The following is a 21,704-nucleotide window of genomic DNA, read 5'->3' as shown; positions in this document are numbered from 1 at the left end:
AGCCAGGCATAGAAATCCCTGCAGCTGAATCCCCACGTGGGGATGTTTCAGGGCATTTTAATTGGTCGGCACCGACCAATTTAGAACCTGCGTAGCCCAACCTGTCAACGGGGAAGACAGCGCGACAACAATGAGGTTTTACACAGATGTTCTCTGTACCTACAAACACTACTTATCCTATACTACATTTTGTCAAATGCTTACCCCCATAGCAGCAAAAACAATGGCAAAGTTATCTTCACTGTAATCCATAACATCCTTGGATTTCTTTACCAGGCCTGCCTGGCGACAGATTTGCGCTGCAATCTGATAGGATACAAGAAAAATGACAGATGAGTACATACATATGGTTACTATATAGAGCTTCCGCCAAATGCTAAAAATTCCCAAAGCAAGAGTTTAGAAGTTTAAAAAATGGCATTTGCTATTCTCTGAAAGGGAAGTATAGGTGCTTAAATTTTTAGATACATAGATTACATACATCTACCTAAATCTTAGCAATGAGTTAATGTTTTACAAAGATTGTTTCTAATCATGTGCAAATATATATATATGCTGAGGGCTTTCATACTGGAGCAGTGCGCTGGCAGAACGGAAAAAGAAAAAGTCCTGCCACCTTTGGAGCGGTGAAGGTGTGTATACCGCTCCTGCCCATTGAATTCAATGGGACAGCGCAGCTATACTGCCGGAAGTGCGCCTCCGCTAGCGGCCGAATACCGCCGCAAAGCCGACGGTAAAGCGCCGCTAAAAATAACGGTGCTTTACCGCCACCGCACCTCCGGGTGGCGGTAAAGCCACCCGGAGGTATGAAAGTATGAAATAGGCCTTAATAGGCGTAAGCCTTACACTTCACTGCATGGCCATTTTAGCTCAACAAGCATAGGAAGTTTTTTAGTAAACATATATTTGCAGTTTTTACTGCAGTATTCGCCTTAAAACAGACATAAAACCCAAACAATGACATCTTGGGAGTGCATGTAAAAACAGAAAAACTTCAGAGGAAAGGAGGGACAGTGGACAACGAATAGCCCACAGATGACCCAGGCAGCAAATCCGTTGTTTGAGCTCGCTCCTCTCCCCTGAAGCCATCCGTTTGTGGGATCACTTGACAGGACCGCCCGGGCTGCACGATTCTGGTCAAAATGAGAATCATGATTCTTTTGCTTAGACTAAAGATCACGATTCTCAAAAAAAATTATGCCAGAACCCCCCCCAAAAAAATTTTTTTTATAAATAAACCTGTGATTTATCTGAAAAATATGAATATATAAAAAAAGAGACCAGTGATATGTCTATAATGTTAAAGATCATAACTCCTATGAAAAAAGCAGAAACAAACTTTGATTCTGCTTTTTTCATAGGAGCTATATGGTCTTTAACATTATAGACATATCACTGGTCTCTTTTTTTTATAGATCAGAAGCAGTACTGCCAACAACCATTGGGTGGCGCATGGATACACACAGTTGTACAGAACTGGGAGAAGGCTGAATACATCACAAACAGTACCGCAGGCAACCACTGGGTGGCGCATGGATACAAACTACTGCAGGCTGCTTACGTCGGTTTTGATATCGGTGGCTTTTGCGTTCCACGCTGGTTACGTGGAATCAGCGGTGAAAACAGAAGAATCGCCGGTCATCCCGCGGGGAGAATCGAAATCGCGATTCTCTCCGCGATTAATCGTGCAGCTCTACTTTCTTCTACTGCCTAGTTATTGGAGTTAGAAGCAGGATGGGAGCTTAAGCTTACTATAAGTAGGGTTAACAGAAAAATAAAAACTATAAAATTGAGGACCATGTTGAGGTCGCCCTGGGGCCCAGAATTTTAGGAATGAGATGGGCCAGGATGTGTGTATTGAGGCAACATAACAGCCAACGTCTTAGTCTGCAAAAGCACATGTAAGCCATGCTTCCATGTAACCTAAATACATTTCACCATTTCTTTATCCTTTGCTGCATATCCTTTTCCATCTGAACTCTTGTAGCCACTTTGCATCCACTTCCAGTCGGCAAGGACAACTGCATGGCATTTCCCAGGATTCATGCCTGACAATCTCAACACAAGAGCACAACTGGGAGACAGCGTTGTCAGGCTACAACAGTAAGTGCCTGATGAAGTACTCTAATGACAGGATAACCATCTTTTATGATAATGAAAGCATATTTCAAAGTACTGCAAATTTTGAATTACATTACTAATTTAATTTATGTATACCTAAATTTATCTAACTTTCCCATATTATATGATTGCACCACTTTATTTTAGCATCGGTGCCCATACCGAGCATTTGCCGACAGTCCACGCCTCATCAGTGCCCATCATTGCCAGCTATCAGTGCTGCATATTAATACCACTGTCACATGACATTAATAAAGTATCAGTATCGGCGAGTACTTGAAAAAGTCTTAAAGTGGTATCGGTGCAACCCTAGTCATACATGTAGGAATTTGTAGCTTATACAAGGTAATGCCAAACTTACCTCATTGTGGGGAAGACCAGCAGCAGAGAAGATGGGGATCTTCTGTCCACGAGCAATACTGTTCATACCATCGATGGCAGATATGCCAGTCTGGATCATTTCCTCTGGGTAGATTCTGCACTGTGGATTAATGGGCTGTCCTGTAGGGAGGGCACACCATGGGTAATGAGACATCTAGCATGTTTGCTGCTACAGTGGCAGGCCTAGCATATTCAGAAAAAATGTATGGATTTTTTTTTTTAACTTTCAATACATCTGAATATGTGCATGCAAATTTATCCACCCTGAAGAGTCCAACAATTTGGACAGTTCTAGTAAAATAAATAAATGATTCTCTCAAAAAAATTTGAAATTATGTTCAGCCATGCTGATTTACATCAGTGTTTCTCAACCTTTTTCTATTCAAGGCATGCTTTAAAATTCTACTCAATATCAAGGCACCCCATTCTAAAAACGTAAAAAACTAAATAGTTTTACATAATGTGGCAAAATCCCCACACGTAGAACCCTCAACATTAGCAAGTAGTCCTTTAAATATTAATGGGATGTAATGCATCTCACCAAATGGAAAAAAACACATGCTGCATTTGTTACAGCTTGATGCATTGCACATTGTGTGTTGTGGTGCACTGTAATATAGCTGTATTGTGAAGGTCTGCTAGGGTGCCATTCACAATGACACAATGGTGTAAAGGAGCTTCAAGAGTTTAAGGAACCCTCACAATTCTCTACTTACCCATGATGTCTAGATAATCCTCTGCCAGCACAGTGGGTCCCCGATCTATGGGTTTTCCTGAGCCGTTAAACACACGACCTGGAAGAAATAGAAAAAGCAATTCTTGAACTTCAAGACAGAAAGCCTCAAAATAAGCATGTGATGGATTCAGAGTTTCTAGTAGGTATGTCATAGTTGCTAATGTTAAAGTGCTGCTCAGAGGAACAAAATACACCATGACAAATTTCCTGAACATAGGGAAAGCTTTCTTACATACAACGGTTCAGTAAACAAGTGTAAATATATATATATGTCACAATTTAAAAAATGTCAAAGTTTGATACAGATAGAACAGATGAAGGCCAAAACTTTTCCAGGAGTTCAACCAAAATAGCACTGACCCTGCAGCTCAGAACAGTCGGTAGCAGTAATTTATTGTATGGTGAGACTTTACATACCCAGCATGTCCTCAGATACTGGGGTTCTCAGAATATCACCAGAAAATTCACAGGATGTCTTTTTGGCATCAATACCCGACGTTCCCTCAAATACCTAAACAAGATGAGACAAAGAACTTGGAATAAAGACAGGTAGGCAAGCTACTCACAACTAGAATAGCCGCCTATTCTCCAAAGGCACACAAACCTTAATATGGGTGCTCAAGTGTTTTTATCGTCCTGATACACAACACATTTTCTTTACACCCTCTAGGAAGCATTCCAAGACCAACATGTGGCATGTTGGTCAAGAAAGGGCATAGAGGATGTCATTTTTTAATGCAAATCCAACCATGCAGACTGAAAACGATGGGCTGTGGAAAATGTTACACATACTGTATTGAGATTAAACCCAATTCCTCATTTGTAGAGGCCAAGATCATGTTTTCATTATAGATGTAACATTTCTTGGTCCCCACATCAAACCTGTACACATGCTATGAATTATGGCACAATTTGTTTCCAACATTTTACCTGTACCACAGCTTTGGACCCACTGACTTCCAGCACCTGTCCACTTCTTTTTGTACCATCAGGGAGAGTCAAGTGGACAATCTCGGAATACCTGGGGAACTGAAACACAAACATGAGTAAGGAAAGTGACACACAAAAGATCAATCAGTTACAGTTTATTGTAAAGTGATTGTGACTATAGCTTGACCGATATATCAGCCGATTTCTGGCACTTTTTAATTAAATCGGCATTGGCTGATTGTTTTAAAAAAAAAGCCGATTTACTTCAAGGCGACTTTCAAATAGCTTCTGTATCATAGAAGTCATTGCAAGTTGCCTGAAGTTTCCCATGGAGTGACTGGGCCTCCTGCCAAGTGTGAGAAAAGAATACAATGTTTCTACTTATCAATGAACTGAACTTGTAGAAGTTCTCAGTTTAACCATTTAAAGACAAAATCTTTTCTAACGCTTGTTTACAATAAAAAATCCTGTATTTTCTGCTAGAAAATCACTTAGAACCCCCAAACATTATATATTGTTTTTTAGCATAGACCCTAGGGAATAAAATAGCGGCTGTTACAATATTATGTCACACAGTATTTGCGCAGCGGTCTTTCAAACGCAATTTTTGGGGAAAAAATACACTTTAATAAATAAAAAAAAAACGAAACAGTAAAGTTAGCCCTTTTTTTTTTTCTTCGTCCAAAATTTTTGATTACCTGTTTTTGTGCCTGCTTCCTGATTCCCTTACCGAAGATGGCCGGGGCAGCACCCGAGAGTCAAAGGAGAGATCGGCTTCAGGTGCCAACATCGCGGGCGCCCAGGACAGGTAAGTGTCCATATATTAAAAGTCTGCAGCTGCAGTATTTGTAGCTGCTGACTTTTAATATATTTTTTTGGGCGGAACTCAGATGCTCCCACACTGGAGCGGACAGGCGTTGACGGTAAAACGCCGCTAGTTTTAGCGGTGCTATTCGGCTGCTAGCGGGCGTTTATAACCCAGCTAGCGGCTGATGAAGAGGTTAAATGCGCCCGTGTAGCGCCGCTGCAGAAGCACTTTGCAGGCGCTTCGGGAGCAGTGGTGGAGGAGTGGTATACACTGCTCCAAAGATGCTGCTTGCAGGACTTTTTTTTTTTTTTTTAACATCCTGCCAGCGCACCGCCTCAGTGTGAAAGCCCTCAAGCATTCACACTGAGACTGCAGGGGAGCAGTTTTACAGGCACTTTACAGGTGCTATTTTTAGCCCAAAAGCGCCTGAAAAACACCCCAGTGTGAAAGGGGTCTAACTGTTCGATTTTATGAGATGAAGGGGAATTTTTTTTTTTTTAAATCGGCCTAACATATCGGCTCAAAAAAAAGAAAAAAAAAAATCGGCATCATATATCGGCTATCAGCCACAATTTCTAAATATCGGCATCGGCCAGAGAAAGAACACATATCGTTGGACCTCCAATTGAGACAACTGCACATAAGTGTCTAAATTATTATCCAGACTTATATTAAAAGCCATGTGCAGTGCCCCTAAAAACTCCAGGACGACGACGTATTGGCATTTCCTTTGAAGTGTAATGGACAGAAAAGTAGATGCTCACGCATCCAAGCCAACAAGGAAGAAATCTGTACCTAATGTGACAATCATAAAACTGCTGATTAATACCAGATGGCACATCATTCCATTTTTTAGTAGAGGCCAGAAAGCCAAACACTGGTGTCTACTTCTTAGTATCCTAGTCAAATAAAAGTAGTACGAAAAATACAGTGAGCAGGCATTCACATTAAAGCCTGCAAACACTGAATGGGCAAGTAAATAACCTATATCGGAGCTCTAGAACCCCAAGATAGAAAAATGACTGCACATTTAGGGCTCATTCACATATGCTGGGCCTCTCCCACAGCTCTGCTTCTGCACAGGATATGTACAGCACATTGATACATATAAAATATATAGATGCGCTAATATTAACTTAAAAAGTGATAAACGTACAGACTAATCAGGGAGATAAAATCTCCATATACTGTGAAATGCAACCAAGTCCTTAAATAGTGCACAGTGATTAGCAAAGTCCCAATCAGGAAAAAACACCTCCTTCAGTATGAATGCTGATCCAGCACTTCACCGCTGTGATCAGATGAACAGGCACTCACAGGCAGGTATTACATGAAAGAAAGAAAGAAAACCTCATTGCGCAATATTCGATGACAGATGGTAAATGTAATTCAGAGCATCAGCATATGCACTCACGAATCCCCGCTTTCAATAAAGCATGAAACGCCACTCAGTATTTTGTTTCCTCAGCTCGACCCGATGCACTCGGATTTGATCGCAGGCTCCTCCCTACGCGTTACGTCACAGGCACGTGACTTACTCATGGGACCCATGAGTAAGTCGCGTGCCTGTGACGTAACGCATAGGGAGGAGCCTGCGATCGAATCCGAGTGCATCGGATCGAGCTGAGGAAACAGCATACTGAGCGGCGTTTCATGCTTTATTGAAAGCGGGGATTCGTGAGTGCATATGCTGATGCTCTGAATTACATTTACCATCTGTCATCGAATATTGCGCAATGAGGTTTTCTTTCATGTAATACCTGCCTGTGAGTGCCTGTTCATCTGATCACAGCGGTGAAGTGCTGGATCAGCATTCATACTGAAGGAGGTGTTTTTTCCTGATTGGGACTTTGCTAATCACTGTGCACTATTTAAGGACTTGGTTGCATTTCACAGTATATGGAGATTTTATCTCCCTGATTAGTCTGTACGTTTATCACTTTTTAAGTTAATATTAGCGCATCTATATATTTTATATGTTTCACTGTTTTGATTTGGTATCACCCAGATAGCAGCTGTATTATTTGTTTTTTTAATTTAGGTGCACCTGGAATTAATTATTTAATAGCGCTGTAGTATATTTTCATACAGCACATTGATGCCGTCACTTATGTACCCAGGTAACGCCTGGGTTTCCGAAAACATTTGGCACACAAAGTGGATGATATCCTTTGTGGATTTTGAGGATTAGATTTAAAAGAAAGTTTTTTTTGCCTGGCGTCCAGCTTTAACCACAACTTTACCTTGACATTGTCCAGGATAACAAGGGGGCCATTGACTCCTGACACCGTTCGATAAGCTGAAAAACAAAGATTAACAGAAATCAATATCAGATCTTCAATAATTGACGCAGAATTCAAAAGTAAGCCAGTCCAATATGAAAGCCAGTACATTAAGGCCCTTCACCAAGCAGGTATTCTACAAAGAACAAACCTCAGCATTCATTTATGAACACTTTTTGCAGTGTACAAAAATTATGCAATATGACCATTTGCAGATCAATAAGGCCTCATGCAGACAGCTCCTGAGTTTTGAGGTGTAAAATGTCTGTTGCTTTCCTGTGCCCAAGAAGATGAAGTGGCGTGTAGAGTCAAAAATATAAGTGAATGGTTCAATGCAGCAGACTGCTTGTTAACATGAAAGGCTTCTGCAGTTGCCCACACATGCACGTAATGAAAGGCTTCTGCAGTTGCCCACACATGCACGTATGGCACACTTCCCTGAAGAAAGTGGCACGTCCAGGGAAACATGCCATACATGCATCTCACTGGATGTACCACTTTCAGAGAAATAAGCTGTATGTGCATACGTGGGTTTACAAGCAGCCAGCCGTGTACAGCCAGTTGTCCGATCAGCTGTACGTGGAACTGTTCCCCCCCCCCCCCAGACACAGGGAAATGCCATCCATTTCCCATTTCTAAATTCAGGGGTGTGTAAAAATCTGTCTGCATGAGCCCTATAGATTAGGGTGACCAGACACCCCCGGTTTCTGGGGACAGTCCCCGGATTGAGGACACTGTCCCCGGACCAAGTCTGTCCCCAGTTTTGTCCCCGGATTGGATTTGAACAGGGGCTGGGGCAATTTCTAAGACAGTCAGTGCAGAATAATAATAATAAAAAAAAAAAAAAAAAAATCTGAATTACACTCATCGCTCCTACTTGCTTAGGGAGATCTATTTGTTTCAATGATCTGTGCCTCTTTCTGATGATCATGTGCTGGTTGGAGCGGAGGGAATATTTCTTCAGTTTCGGTCGCATGCCCATTCAGCTCCGCCCGCATGTTCTTCTGCCTTGGCTCAAGTCCCAGCCAGCCGCCTGCATATCTCCTTGCCTTACCTGGCGGAGTGATCTTCCTCCGCTCCCCACCCAGTAGTAGCCGGGGCCCGGAGAGTAAGACTTGACAGGCTGTGAGGTGGGTGGCGGCAGCGACGGGCAGAGAGTCGCTGATTGCTGCCATTACTAGTGAAAAAAAAAAAAATGCCCCCGGATTTTAAAAATCTTGTCACCTTACTATAGATGTCATTACATCACTGGGCAGGGATAACCTGAAGCACCTCCTGGGAGGTAGAATTTTTCTAAGGCTTGAGGGCCTTGAGGTTTCACTAGGCATAGGCTTATGGTGCCTCCAGAATTATACAGCCATTTAGTCTTCTGGAGGCTTACTATACATTTTATCTGCCCTGTACAATACATGGAGAAGCATTTTAAATAATCAGCATACAATTGCCTTGGTGTTTCCAGGAGAGGAAATGGAGACATCACCCCAACAGGCACAAATAAAAAATCAGATAGTTCCTCAACATGAACCTCTAAAAAACTTCAACATTTGTAAAATGTTTTCATTTGTGGCAAGTGAGATCAGTGGAATGTATTCTATAAACTCAATGTGAACTCGTGCTAGTCACATTGCACATTTTATACAGTATGTGGCATTGTCTCCCATCAACCAGAACACACAATATTGAAAGCCGTTGAGCACTAATGAGTGATTCAGAGCAGTAATTACCTAGAATAAGGGACAGATCTGGATAGAAATGATTGCTGTTCTTAGGAGCCAACCCCACATGGTCCAGATTGTCATTATCTATAGATAACTTGTTGGCTCCAACACAATCCACTCATTGAGAAATATTTGCTTTGCATTCGCTCATTTTCAGTGAATAAAGGAACATTTTCCTGGCAATGCTAGTAGGTCAGTTAAAATGTAATTAAATCCCACGACTGCCGAAGCTTGGGACACAAAATCCAAAGCTTATTGAACAGCTCCACACAGTGGTCAAAAAAGAGCACTACCCAATCTACGCAACATTTTTTTTATAAAGTAGACTTAAAGGGTTAATAAAGGGAAAAAAAATTCCTTTAAAATAAAAATTATGTCATACTTAACTCCACTGTGCAGTTCGTTTTGCACAGAGTGGCCCCGATCCACGTCTTCTGGGGTCCCTCGGCAGCTGTCTCTGGTCCTCCCCGCAAGAACTCACCACAGTCATGCGAGAACGCTCGCATGGTGGTGAGTATTTGTGGGCGCGCTCCAGTGATACAGCGAGCGGCCATACACTTGTGCAAACACTTGTGCAAGTATGGCACCCCTGGACTGCCACTCCAGGGGAACAATCACCATAGGCTTTTCAAACAACCCTGACCAACAGCCCAGGACAGTCACAGCCTCCTTCCCTACCAGGAAGGATCGAGAGCTCCGGAAACTCAGGGAGAGAGCCTGTCGCCTCTTTTGCTCCCTACCTAATTATACTCGGGAGGTACTAGCCCTATGGTACGACCCCCCCTTAACAGTAGGGTGGGGTCGACGTTCCCTCTCGAGAAACTGGCAAGGTTAAGGACTCCATCAAATCCAGGCCAGAAGGCCAGGGACCCAACCCTTCAGCTTTGACCGCATGTTTCTCTGTCCCGATCAGAAGGCTTTCACCTCCACGCCAGCAGGTTCTTCATCTGCCACCGCCATCCCTTTCCACCTCGCCGTGTACTAGGGATGGTTAGCATAGCGCCACCTCCTGGCAACTAAGAACAGATACTACACTTGACCTTAGCCAAAAGGCCGAGAAGCGATGATCTGGCTAATGCTGTCTTCAGCGTTAACACACATTTAGACGCATCAGGCGTTTTTACATCTCAACGCTGCTGCTCCAGAATACCCTAGCCTTTTTACTTACAACTTGAAAACGTCTATGCCACTTACAACTTCTAAAAGCCTATGTGTGCATGGACACATGGAACAACATGGAACAGCGTTTTTAAGCTGTAAAAAAAAAAAAAAAAAATGACGCTGCTAAAAGCAGTAAAAAACACCCTGTGCGCATGAGGCCCACAAGTCTTAATTTGCAGCTTTCATGAATATATTAGATGACCATGCCATGAAGGCTGTCACCATGGCACATTTTCTTCCAACAAAGGCTACAAGTGAATTTCATGCACATTACACAGGCATGATCCACGGTTGTATCCAAACCTATCCTGAAAAGTTAAATTGAGCGCTAGAAGATATGAAGTGAAAAAGCTGCAGGAGATTAGTAGCAATGAGATGCAACGAAGGTAAAAGGATATGTTAATTAAAAAAATAGTTTATAATGCACAGCAAAAACAATCTGTTAGAGCCGGTTCACACAGGAGCAACACGACTCTTTGCGAGGCGACCTGAGCGTGCACCACAGCGCGATTTGGGGCGACTTACAAAGCGACTTCAAGTCGCCTCCAGGACAGGCAACTTTCCAGTGGCCAATTAAAAAAAACAATCAACTCTGTGGGAGGGGTTTGCCTGAGAAAACAATTTTCTCTGCCTGTATTGTTGCTTCAGTTAAGACAGCGATCCGACTTGGAGGCGACATCCATTGAAATCAATGGGTACAAGTTGCCTAGAAGTCGGATTGAAGTAGCACAGGTACCTTTTCTGAAGTCAGAGCGACTTCAGTAGTGTACAATAAGACGGCTCCATTCACTTCCGTTTATTTTCTGAACCGCATGACTTGGGGCGACTTCAAGTCGGATCTCAATTCGCCCCTGTGTAAACCGGCTCTAAAGGTTTATATTTATAAAGCAAAACTTTACTATAAATACATTAACTAGGAGGCTGCAGGAAACCATTCAAAGATTGGCTGGGCAATGGAGCCTCACGCATCATCGGGGGCCTGGCTGCCTAAACCCAAAATGGCTGTGCAGGACACTTGCATGCTTTTTCAAATCAAAAAATTTTAAAAGGCCAAACATTTCTAAAAAAAAAAAAAAAACACTAAAAATCATACTTCCTTTACTTTTTGTAAATAAAAATGCCAGTACAGAACGGAAATTCCCAAAATGAACCTTTTTTGAAAAGGAGACGCCTCGAGGCAATCTCATTTTTTGCGACAGCTTTTTCTTGCAAAGAAGCCTGCTGTTGAGGGGTTGGTATAACGTTCGTCTGCGCATGAGCCAGCTGTGAGGTTGGCCAGAGGATGTTCTCTTTCTTCGTGGCTCCAGTACCGGGTTACATAGTTGGTAAGGTTGAAAAAAAAACAAAAAAATAAAATAAAAAACAAGACCACCAGTTCCGGAGACCTGTCACTGCGACCTTTGAATATGTGTTCCCAGCAGCTGGAGTGTCCCCATCCTACCCATACCCCGTGCTGTGCCCAAGGCTTAGGTTCTGCTGGTGCCTTGCTAATGGTTCCCAGGTTTTCACTTTTTCCACACCTACCCGCTTTCAAAGTGGTCAACCTTTGTGAGGGCATTTTAATGTCTCAATTCACATATTTTAACATACTGCACTAGGAAATGTTTGCGCCTTGTTTTTGATTTTCCAGTTGCCTATAATGAACTGCCCTCACCTGGTTTCTTGGTAACAGCAAATTTTTAGTCAGTTTTATAATACATTTTAGGACTACTTGCATTTACTTAGGCCAATTGTTTTTGTGCATGTACATTTTTGGATGCGATTGTGATTCACTTGACATTTTCTAGTAATCTTGTATTTATCTTTGGTGCTACTGCCTGCTTTGATAATTCCTCTGTTGCATAAGCTCTTTGGGGTTGAGCCCTGAAGAGTCCTTCATTCATTGAATTATCTCTTTGGTATGTTGCTATAGTATTAAGGTGCATGACTGTCAGGGTAGAGTCAGTAGACACTTACAAAGTGGTAATATATGTTCCAACAAATGCAACCAAAACTGAAATAAGGGTAGTTTTAGGTGAAGATCACCTCTAAACATGCTGATCGTGCTTTTTTTTGGGTTGAAAGATAGATTCAGGAATGAATAAGGATCAGAGCTGGGTCCCCTATGATCAGTACTGGCTGCTGCCTCTACCACATTTTCAAGAACATTCCAAGTATGTGAATTGTTGAACAATATTCTACAATATTTAGTTCCAACGTTACCAGATCTCTGCAGAAGAGTACTATGTGGTCCATCATCTCATATTGTAGGATGACATATATATGTGGAATGTGACACTTTAGAATGTACAGTGTGGCCTCATCTGCCTCTCTGTAGCAGTACGGTGCTGTTTCTCACCTCTGCTGCTCTACAAAGACGAATACATAATTGCTTGACGTAGCTTTTTCAGTAAGGCACTGCAATGTACAGTGAAGCTTAAAGTGGAGGTACACTCAAAAAAAAAAAAAAATACACCAAAATCCTGTATATATATAAAAAAAAAAAAATGTTACTTACTAGAAATGGCAGTTGCTCTTCTGCCTTTTTCCATACTGCGGCAGGTCTTCTTCCTCGTCCTCCCCACAGTGTCTTCTAGGGAAAGGAGGGCGCGCTGCCTTCTGGGAACTGTGAAGCTGCAAGGCTCCACTGCCTGTTTCCCTCAGCAAGGATAGCGGCGCCAGGAGCTGCCAGGATCGAGCGATCTGCCTCGGGGGGGGGGGGGGGGGGGGGGGGCGACATCACGGGCGCCTAGGACAGGCAAGTGTCCTTATTAAAAGTCAGCAGCTACAGTGTTCGTAGTTGCTGACAAAAAAAAAGTGGAACTCCGCTTTAAACTAATGTATCCCTGTTTACTGTAGTCAGATATGTGAAAATCCCAGCCAATGCATGACAGAGTGGCCATAAAAACCTAAAAATTAGAATAGGCAAACCACTTTTCATTTTGGAGTATGGGAGGTTTATAACCCCCGGACTTTTTTTTGCATGTCCCATAGCCAAAAAGGAAGTGAGGAAATCCCTGCAAATTAAGGGAATTTCTTGGGGCCCCCCAGAACTCCCATTGGAAGATTACCCCTCTATTACTTTTCTGGGGACAACCCAAAATTTGGGATTTGCTTTTATTTCAATAAATGCCTGACGGGTTCTAATCCCTCTCCACTGTCCAAAACTAAAAAAATAAAAAAAAGTTTTGCCTTTAGTCATAATTTTTTATTTTCTTATTTAGCCTAAACAAAAACGAAATAGTCAGCCACACAATGCGAAGTGTCAGGATACACCTAGTGGCTGCAGATGCTGATGGAAAACGTTTCCGACCTTCCCATGCGACATGAGATGACCAAATGATCGACTTCTGTCAAATAGGAAGGTCACACACTAATTGAAATTTGGATAGTCCCTGTTGGAGCAGCCAAATTTCAATCAATATATGACCAGCTTAAAGGGGTTATAAACCCTCAATTTTTTTTAACCTTAATGCAACCTTAAAACACCCTTTACAACCCCTTTAAGGCTAGGTTCCCACTATTGTGGGTGTGGGAATTGCATGCGTTCCAGCACCGCAGTTTAGCAGATGTACCATTGATTCCTGTTTCCAGTGCACAGAATGGCATGAAGCCAAAAGCAGCATGCAGTTTCCCTGCGACCATATATTTAAAAAAGAATCATGGATTTTTTCTTTATGTTTCGAACAGGTACACAGCAGCCCATTCAAATGAATAGGCTGCTATGTCTGTGCAAACAGAGAAATGCATAGATGTGAATCTAGGAAGGGAAGGTGTCCCCAACTAATACGAGTCACTGACTTCCTATAATGAAGACGCAAGAAGGCTCTGCAATGGAAATACAGCCACAGAAAAATAAAAGATTTGACAGGTTACTTGTCTCTACTCTACTGAATAAAATAATTAAAGGGATAATAAATACTCTTTTTTTTGTAAGTTAAACAAAACATGTTATACTGACCTGTGTAATGGTTTTGCACAGAGAAGCCCGGATCCTCCTCTTCTTGTGTCCCCCTTTGGTGCTCCTGGCCCCTCCCTCCTGGGGCCCCCCCCACAGCAAGCAGCTTGCTATGGGCACACCCAAGCCACAGCCCGGCCCCACCCCCTTTCTCGCCTCAATGGGACCGCACAGCTGTCTCAGCAAATTGGGGGGGGGGGGGGGGTCCGACGCAGACAAGACTCTTCTGCAACATCGCTGGATCTAGATGGATCTTAAGTATTAGGGGGGTGAGGGAGGCTGCTGCACACAGAAGGATTTTTTATCTTAATGCATAAAATGTATTAAAATAAAAACTTCTGACTTTACAATCCCTTTTAAAATGCATAAGTGAAGGTAAGCAAAGGACAAAATCCCTACAGCAATAAAAAGCAGATTTGGGCTTTAAATATGACTGTCACATTTAAAGCCTCTTTGTACTTACAGCGATCAGGCTGTCTGAACGTGGGACATGGAAACTGCACAGTTTTGCAATAGCCATTTTGAATTACAGCTAAGGAAAAAAGTTCCCATTTTACAGAAGGGAGGATTGGTGAAATACAGCTATAACATTATAGACTTCTGCTTCATTTTCAGACCCAAAGCAGCTTCATGATCATTATTACACATGCCATCACCCATTAAAATGAAACTTAAAAGATAAGCTCACCTTTGTGTCATGTTCCACCCTAAAAACTTTCCCACTCATGCAGCCGCCCACTCCATTGCCTCTAGTGACAGCAAACAGGGGGATCTCCTCCCCATATTTGCTGTCACCATTTAAAAAAAAAAAAAAGTTCTGTGAATGGAAAACCACAAGTACCTGCAGCCTTTTTGTGGCTGTCTGCTCGTAGTTCTCAATGAAATACAAAAGGTGCTGTTGAGTGCTCTGGTAATTTATTGTTTCCCCCTGTTAGTGTGAAAATGTCTGCCCATAAAAAAGGTACGAACAGAGATATACCGATTACATGAGACCTGCATGGCATCAGCGATCTGCTGATCGCAGATGCAATGCTTTACAGCAGGGATATGGAATTAGCGGACCTCCAGCTGTTGCAAAACTACAAGTCCCATCGTGCCTCTGGGTGTCATGCTTGTGGCTGTCAGAGTCTTGCTATGCCTGATGGGACTTGTAGTTCTGCAACAGCTGGAGGTCCACAAATTGCATATCCCTGCTTTACAGGCTCCAATTAAAAAATATATATATTAAACATACTTTTTACCTGCGAAAAGATGTGCATTTTTTTACCAAGGTGAACTTATCCCCAAAAGTGTTACTAAACCAACAGTAAAAATCAGTCTGTATATGAAGCAAATAATGCTTGTTATACTCACTGGAAACTAAGGGGTTAATCCTGTGCATTGTGTAAAACTGTTGTTGGATCCTGTCTTCTCTGATCCTTATTATTTTACAATGTCCAATCCATCTTCTGATCGGATGGATACTTGGGGGCACTGTGCACATGCTCAGTCTGGTGTGTATTGCTATATTTTTTTTGTTTTTGATCAGCACAGGGCCAATCAGCGCTGTCCAGACAGAGGGTCAAGTGTCCTGCAGTCAGCCAGATATAGGGAATGTAGGTCCTGGGTTTAGTAACATTTTAACTGAAAACAAAAAATAGTGAGCAGTCAGGCTCCTTACTGTAGAGGCAATAGAGCAGGGTCGGCAACCTACGCCCCGCCGCCATTAAATGTCAGTGCACCCGGCCCGCGGACGTTTTAACCACGGTCGGCTTTTAGGATAACAACCAATACGGCTAAGAAGCCGCTTGGCTGTAATCTCAAGCAGCAGGAGGGGACCAAAGTTTGTTGACTGGACAGTGACGAAGCAGCAGCAGACAGATAAGTGAGCACTCTGCTCTCTCCTGACAGCACATTTGCACTGTAGAAGTGCCCGTGTACTGACTCCTATTGCTGGTCTATGGGGGACCACAGGTTTCCCCATATTCTCACACATTTTAATAAATATGCACAAAAAGTCTAATGCAACATAAAATTGTCTGCGTAGTCTAGGCCTAAAAACACGGCTGTGTATGGGAATCAATTGACTGCATCATTCACAGGATATAGGAGGGATGAGACCATTGCTCTCCTTTTCAGAGATTTTTTTTTTTACACTTCCGAATACAGACTATCCCCCCCCCCCCCCAAGCAGAGATTTCATTTCCTCTTCTGTGAGCGTTGTGTCACCCAGAACTGCAATCATAATTTTTCCAGGAAGCCGTCACGGGACAATGACACAACTAACCATTTTCATGAACCATATAATCTGCCTCAAAATAAACCTACTTCTTCCACTGGAGGGGAGAGTAGGGATAAAAACAGTGATAAGTGACTAGTGTGTTGCAGTTAAAGTAAATTTATTTTTATACATAAAAGAAAAACCATAGCATGCGCATAAGACCACATGATCTGAACTAGCAGAGTGTAAGGGCTGATGTCCCTACCCAATACGCTCCCCCAAAGCTTCTTGCTCCTTTTGCAGCCGATGCCGAAATCGGCCGTGTTGGCAACCCAAGTAGTGGCGTCACTCCCCCCGTCATATATCAGGGCTTGGGCCTAGCGACTGATTGCCAAGGGACTATTACAGGGGAGGTGGTCATATGCTTTTCTACACCTGAAAGTGCTGTGTAATGCCCCCTGCTCCAAAGGAGTGTAGTTAAGGCAGGCCCATATGCAGTTTGAATCCAGCTGAAGTGATCGATCAACTTGGGTGCAACCAGTCTGCTGGGTTTTACCTTCGATTATCGCTATTGTCTATCAATCACTATCACGAGAAGATAATGGCTCAGCAGGAGGGGTTCCCACATCAACTGGGGGGATTGAGCGAATTTGCTGGCAAGAAATTTGCTTTGTGTATGGCTGGCCTAAAAACGCTGTCACTTTGTCTCGCATGGGCAGGGTAACAGTATCTTGAAAGCTGAACTCTGGACAAAAACAATATTGGGGCACTAGCTAGGTACCAGTAACATACCTCTAACAATGTGTCTGCCACTTGTGGCTGCTGATTCGCTTTTGAAATCTGCTGCTCACTCAGCAGCTCCTCCATTCAGAAAATGTCTTGTATTCTTTTTAAGGACAACAAAGCACTCAAAGCATTAGACAAGGAGAGATGGTAATGTTAATGTGCCCGCTATCCAACCACAGAACGTCTTATTCTGTGAAAAGAAAGCAGGACGTTTTCTGATCGAAGGAGCTGGAGACCAAATGCCCCAACTGGGGTATATATTTGCTTGTTGGTATTTTGAGCACCAGCTCCATCTCAGGGGAACAATACCAACTGAAAAAAACTCCAACATGTTGATCAGCTGTTCTGTAAACCAGACGAAGGGCATCAGTGGTAAAGCCAAGCTGCAACAGTTACATGTACTAGAATTCTGCCATTTAAGGATGAGCTCAGGTGTGTTTGCAACTCCACGTGCCCATGCCCGCGCCCACCAGGTAGCTGGCTCTCCTCAGTGCTAATCACAGGCAGGGATACATTTCTCGATCCGCAGCTGCACGGATTGGGAAATGTCTATCTGTGATTAGTGCTGCGGAGTGTCAGCTTCCTGGCGGGAGCGGGCACGTGGCGTTGTGAACAAACCTGAGCTCATCCTTACATTTAAATAGTGTTAAAGTGGCTCTAAAGTCACACTTTACCATAATGCATTAGGCTAAAAAATAAAAATATTCAGAGACTTCTCAATCTCCCCCCCTAAGTACTTACCCAAGACCGGTATCCATCCATGCTGTGCTTGTCTGTAGGTCTTCTCTCCTCTCTTACAGGCTTGGCTAAGAACAGGGGGAGCCATTTGCTCCCGTCACTGTCAGTCAACTTCAGCGAAGAGAGAGGGAGGCGGGGCCAGGCCACAATGTATGTCAATGGACACACAGAGCTCACCTCAAGAGTGAGCAGACACGTGTGCCACCACAAGATGGTGCCCATTCTCATGGTGCAATTTTGGAAAAGGTTCCTGTGCTACTTTGGTGTGATTTACAGTGCGACTTAGACCCACAGGTTATGCAAAAACAGTCAAGTCACACTACATAACTGCAATGAAAACCGCAGCAAAATCTCATCTCAGGCTGGGTACACATGTACAATCTTTTCTCGTTCAACCCAACAGGCTTAATAAAATAAAATAACCTGAGAGGTCACCTTACCAAGAATGTCAAGTATGGCGATCGCACCGGCTGAGCTATTGCGTTCTAACAGGGGAAATGCCCCCCTGCCAGAACACTTCGCCCAGCGTCTGTCAGATAAAGAGCCGTACACACGAAAGTTGGCTAGATCCTGCCAAACCCACCGTTTTGTACCCAGCCTAAGGCTGGCCATACATGAAGAAAATTTGTTTCCTGCAACTATGGGTTGCAGGAAGGAAAATCACTTGATTACCCCAATCGACAGTGTTGATGCAGGAATCCCTACTACGGGCCATTGTCTTCTCCCAGCGGGGGAAGCCGTCCCTGCTGGGAGAAAGTGCTATAGCCGCTAGCGATAATTGCAAAAGAATCCAGGAGGCTGGTTGTACCCAAATTGATCCATCAACTTGGTACATTCTGCCTGCCCATTAGCCGGTTTGAATCTCGACCGCCTCCTGCTGAACCGACCCAGATTCAAACCGCGTATGGCCGGACCTTAAGCAATTATTTCAAGTCACAGGTAGACACCTACAATCTTGTTTACACAACATAATGCAGATAAAGGCAGCCGTGACCCCACACAAAACAATGTAGCCTGATGGTGCAGAATGAGAACATTCCAAAGAATTTATAAATACATACTACATATAGCTACTTTCATCTGGTTCTGGAGAAAGATTGTGCCGGCTGGTCACTGGTGGTGGGTGTTCAGACTGGAACACAACTCAGATGGTAATAGTGTTTGCTCTTCTGAGATGGAGTCAGCATTGGGAAGAGATGAGCTCTGTACCCCTATCTGGCCCTGCAAATACACATAAATGTACAGGGGGAACAAGTAACAAACTGCACCCATCTAGCTGCTGAGGAACTAGAAGTTCCAGCATGCCAAGCACAAAGGTTACACAGAAATTGTGTGTACACCTCGATCCGTGTTACTCATCACTTTGTATGGAGAGCGCAATGACACTCACTGGTAGCAATTCAGGACCACAGAAGTATGGAAGTGTGCTGAGATCAGATCTCATGAATCTGACCAATGGGAGGACACGTTATTTTTTATGATTAGGACCGTATATAAATTTACCGATCACCTCCTAAAGAGGATCGATTGTTTCTAATCTTGCCGTTTGTGTGCAACCAATGAATAAGCTGTCACTTTCAACCAATTGGTTACATGGATCAAAAGTCATACAACCCACTAAATGGCTTATAATAATCCCCTCCCTGCCCCCCTTTACCCAATAATACCTGATCCAAACATTGTCTTCTGCCTAACTGAAGACATTAACCTGTAATGAGATGGCAGACAGACATATGCAGGTTGTGTAGTGCTGGTGCCCAGTTCCGGGTGAACATTAATGGGGTTGTAAACCCTGAAGGTTTTTCACCCTAATGCATTAAGGTGAAAAACCTTTGGTACTGCAGTCCCCCAGTCCACCCTTATACTTACCTGACCCCAATCTTTCTCCAGCCAGAAACTAGTACACTAGCTCTAGCTGGCGTCTCGTGTCCTGATTGGACAGATTGATAGCAGCGCAGCCATTGGCTGCCGTTAATCAAATTTAATGATGCAACGCCGGGGCCGAGTCCTGCATTCTGTGTAAATACACAGATCAGGGACTTGGGAGCCCGCACGGGTGTCCACCAAGGAGAGCACTTCAACGTGGACACCCGATGCAGGGAGGAGCCACAAGCGCACCTGAGGGACCCCAGAAGAGGAGATCCGGGGCCACTCTATATAAAACAAACTGCACAGTGGAGGTATGACATGTTTTTTTTTTTTTTTTAAACAAGGGTTTACAACCCCTTTAACTTGATAAAAGCTAAACAGTTTAAATTATTCTTATATAGGATTTATAAAGTGCCAGCAGTTTACGCAGCGCTTAAAATGAAGACATTACAATTTGGTACAAGAGGAATCAGAGGACCCTGCTCAGAGCTTACAATGTTCTAAACAGCGATGCAAAGACATTTCGGTGGCTAAAAAAAGATAATAAAATCAGATGAAATTGGTGTTTTTGGCATTTTACCAAAAAAACGGGGTTACTTACCGGTAACATCCCTTTTCCTGGAGTCTTTCAGGACAGGTACTGTAGAGAGACACAGGCTCCTCCCCTCACAGGAAACACCGCCTTCCAATTAAGAATTTAAGCCTCATCCTCCCTCAGCTCCTCAGTTTTTTCCAGAGTACCTCCGGCCAGCTGGGGAGACACAAGAACACGTCATAAAAGTATAAAATTACATCTTACCTGACGGCCTCGTCTGATGAGTTTCCATAATATCCCCTACAACAAAGAGGGTGGGTACCAGTGCTGTCCTGAAAGACTCCAGGAAAAGGGATGTTACCGGTAAGTAACCCCGTTTTTCCCTGTTCGTCTTTCAGGACAGGTACTGTAGAGAGGATAAGCGAGCACCTTACCCTAGGGTGGGACAACTGCTTGCAGTACTTTGCGTCCAAAAGCCTGGTCTTTGGTTGAAAGTAGGTCCAGTCTGTAATGTTTTACAAACGTTGAGAAACTAGACCATGTTGCAGCCTTGCAGATCTGCTCCGGGGAAGCACCAGCACACTCTGCTTGGGAAGTTGCTACTGCCCTGGTGGAATGAGCCTTGATACCCTGTGGAGGCTCTACTCCCCTAGAAGAATAGGCTAGAACGATGGCTGCCCTTAACCACCTGGCTATCGTGCGTCTAGAAGCCCTAGACCCTTTCTTGGACCCAGAAAACAAAACAAATAGTGAATCAGCTTTCCTGAACTGACTTGTGTAATCCAAGTATTGTAGGACACACCTCCTAACGTCTAGGTTGTGAAACTTGTGTTCCTGTTCCCTCACAGGATTTGAACAAAAAGAAGGCAATGTTATTTCTTGACTTCTGTGAAACTTAGAAGCTACCTTTGGTAGAAAAGCCGGATCTGTCTTAAAAATGATGCGATCCGGAAAAACTTGAAAAAAGGGGACCCTAATAGATAGGGCCTCGAGTTCGCTCACTCTCCTGGCAGTAGTGATCGCTACTAAAAATACTGTTTTGAGAGTGATCACTTTTAAACTACATTTGTCTAAAGGCTCAAATGGTTCTACTGTAAAGGCTTGAAGAACCAATGAGAGATCCCAAACTGGGAAGTTGGAGGTTTTAACAGGTCTCCGTCTACTCAAAGCCTTAAAAAATCTAGAGACCCAAGGGTCAAATGCTAGTTGTTTTTCAAAAAATACACTTAGCGCTGACACCTGACCCTTCAGCGTGCTAGTTGCCAACCCTTTATCAGCTCCAGCTTGAAGAAATTCTAAAACAGCCACAGAGCTGTTGACACTGAATGAGCTTTCTGCACACCAGATGTTAAACCGTTTCCACACTTTTTGGTAAATGGCTTGCGTCTCCTTCTTTCTACAGCTTAGGAGTGTTTCAACCAAGCGTTCTGAAAACCCTTTGCCCCTCAGCAGCTCTTCCTCAGAAGCCAGGCTGCCAGGTTCCATCTCTCTACCTGCGGGCA

General features: G+C 43.4%; 1 protein-coding gene and 1 pseudogene across 1 annotated transcript in view; both read right to left on the bottom strand.

Annotated features, from left to right (window-relative positions):
* Window positions 1-21,704, bottom strand: part of ATP6V1B2 (ATPase H+ transporting V1 subunit B2) — a 48,287-nt gene that overhangs the window by 17,339 nt on the left and 9,244 nt on the right. Inside the window, exons 2-7 of the mRNA XM_040346129.1 lie at window positions 7,220-7,275; window positions 4,169-4,267; window positions 3,656-3,749; window positions 3,219-3,296; window positions 2,483-2,622; window positions 205-306 (exon numbers count right to left, since the gene is read on the bottom strand). Coding sequence (XP_040202063.1) covers window positions 205-306; window positions 2,483-2,622; window positions 3,219-3,296; window positions 3,656-3,749; window positions 4,169-4,267; window positions 7,220-7,275 — 569 coding nt within the window. The remainder of the gene's footprint in view (window positions 1-204; window positions 307-2,482; window positions 2,623-3,218; window positions 3,297-3,655; window positions 3,750-4,168; window positions 4,268-7,219; window positions 7,276-21,704) is intronic.
* On the bottom strand, window positions 9,959-10,041 carry LOC120933990 (annotated as a pseudogene).

This window comes from Rana temporaria, chromosome 3 (assembly GCF_905171775.1).
Source record: "Rana temporaria chromosome 3, aRanTem1.1, whole genome shotgun sequence".
Lineage (NCBI taxonomy): Eukaryota > Metazoa > Chordata > Amphibia > Anura > Ranidae > Rana > Rana temporaria.
The sequence above is the reverse complement of the archived record's forward strand: the minus strand, read 5'-3'. Positions and strand labels throughout refer to the sequence as shown.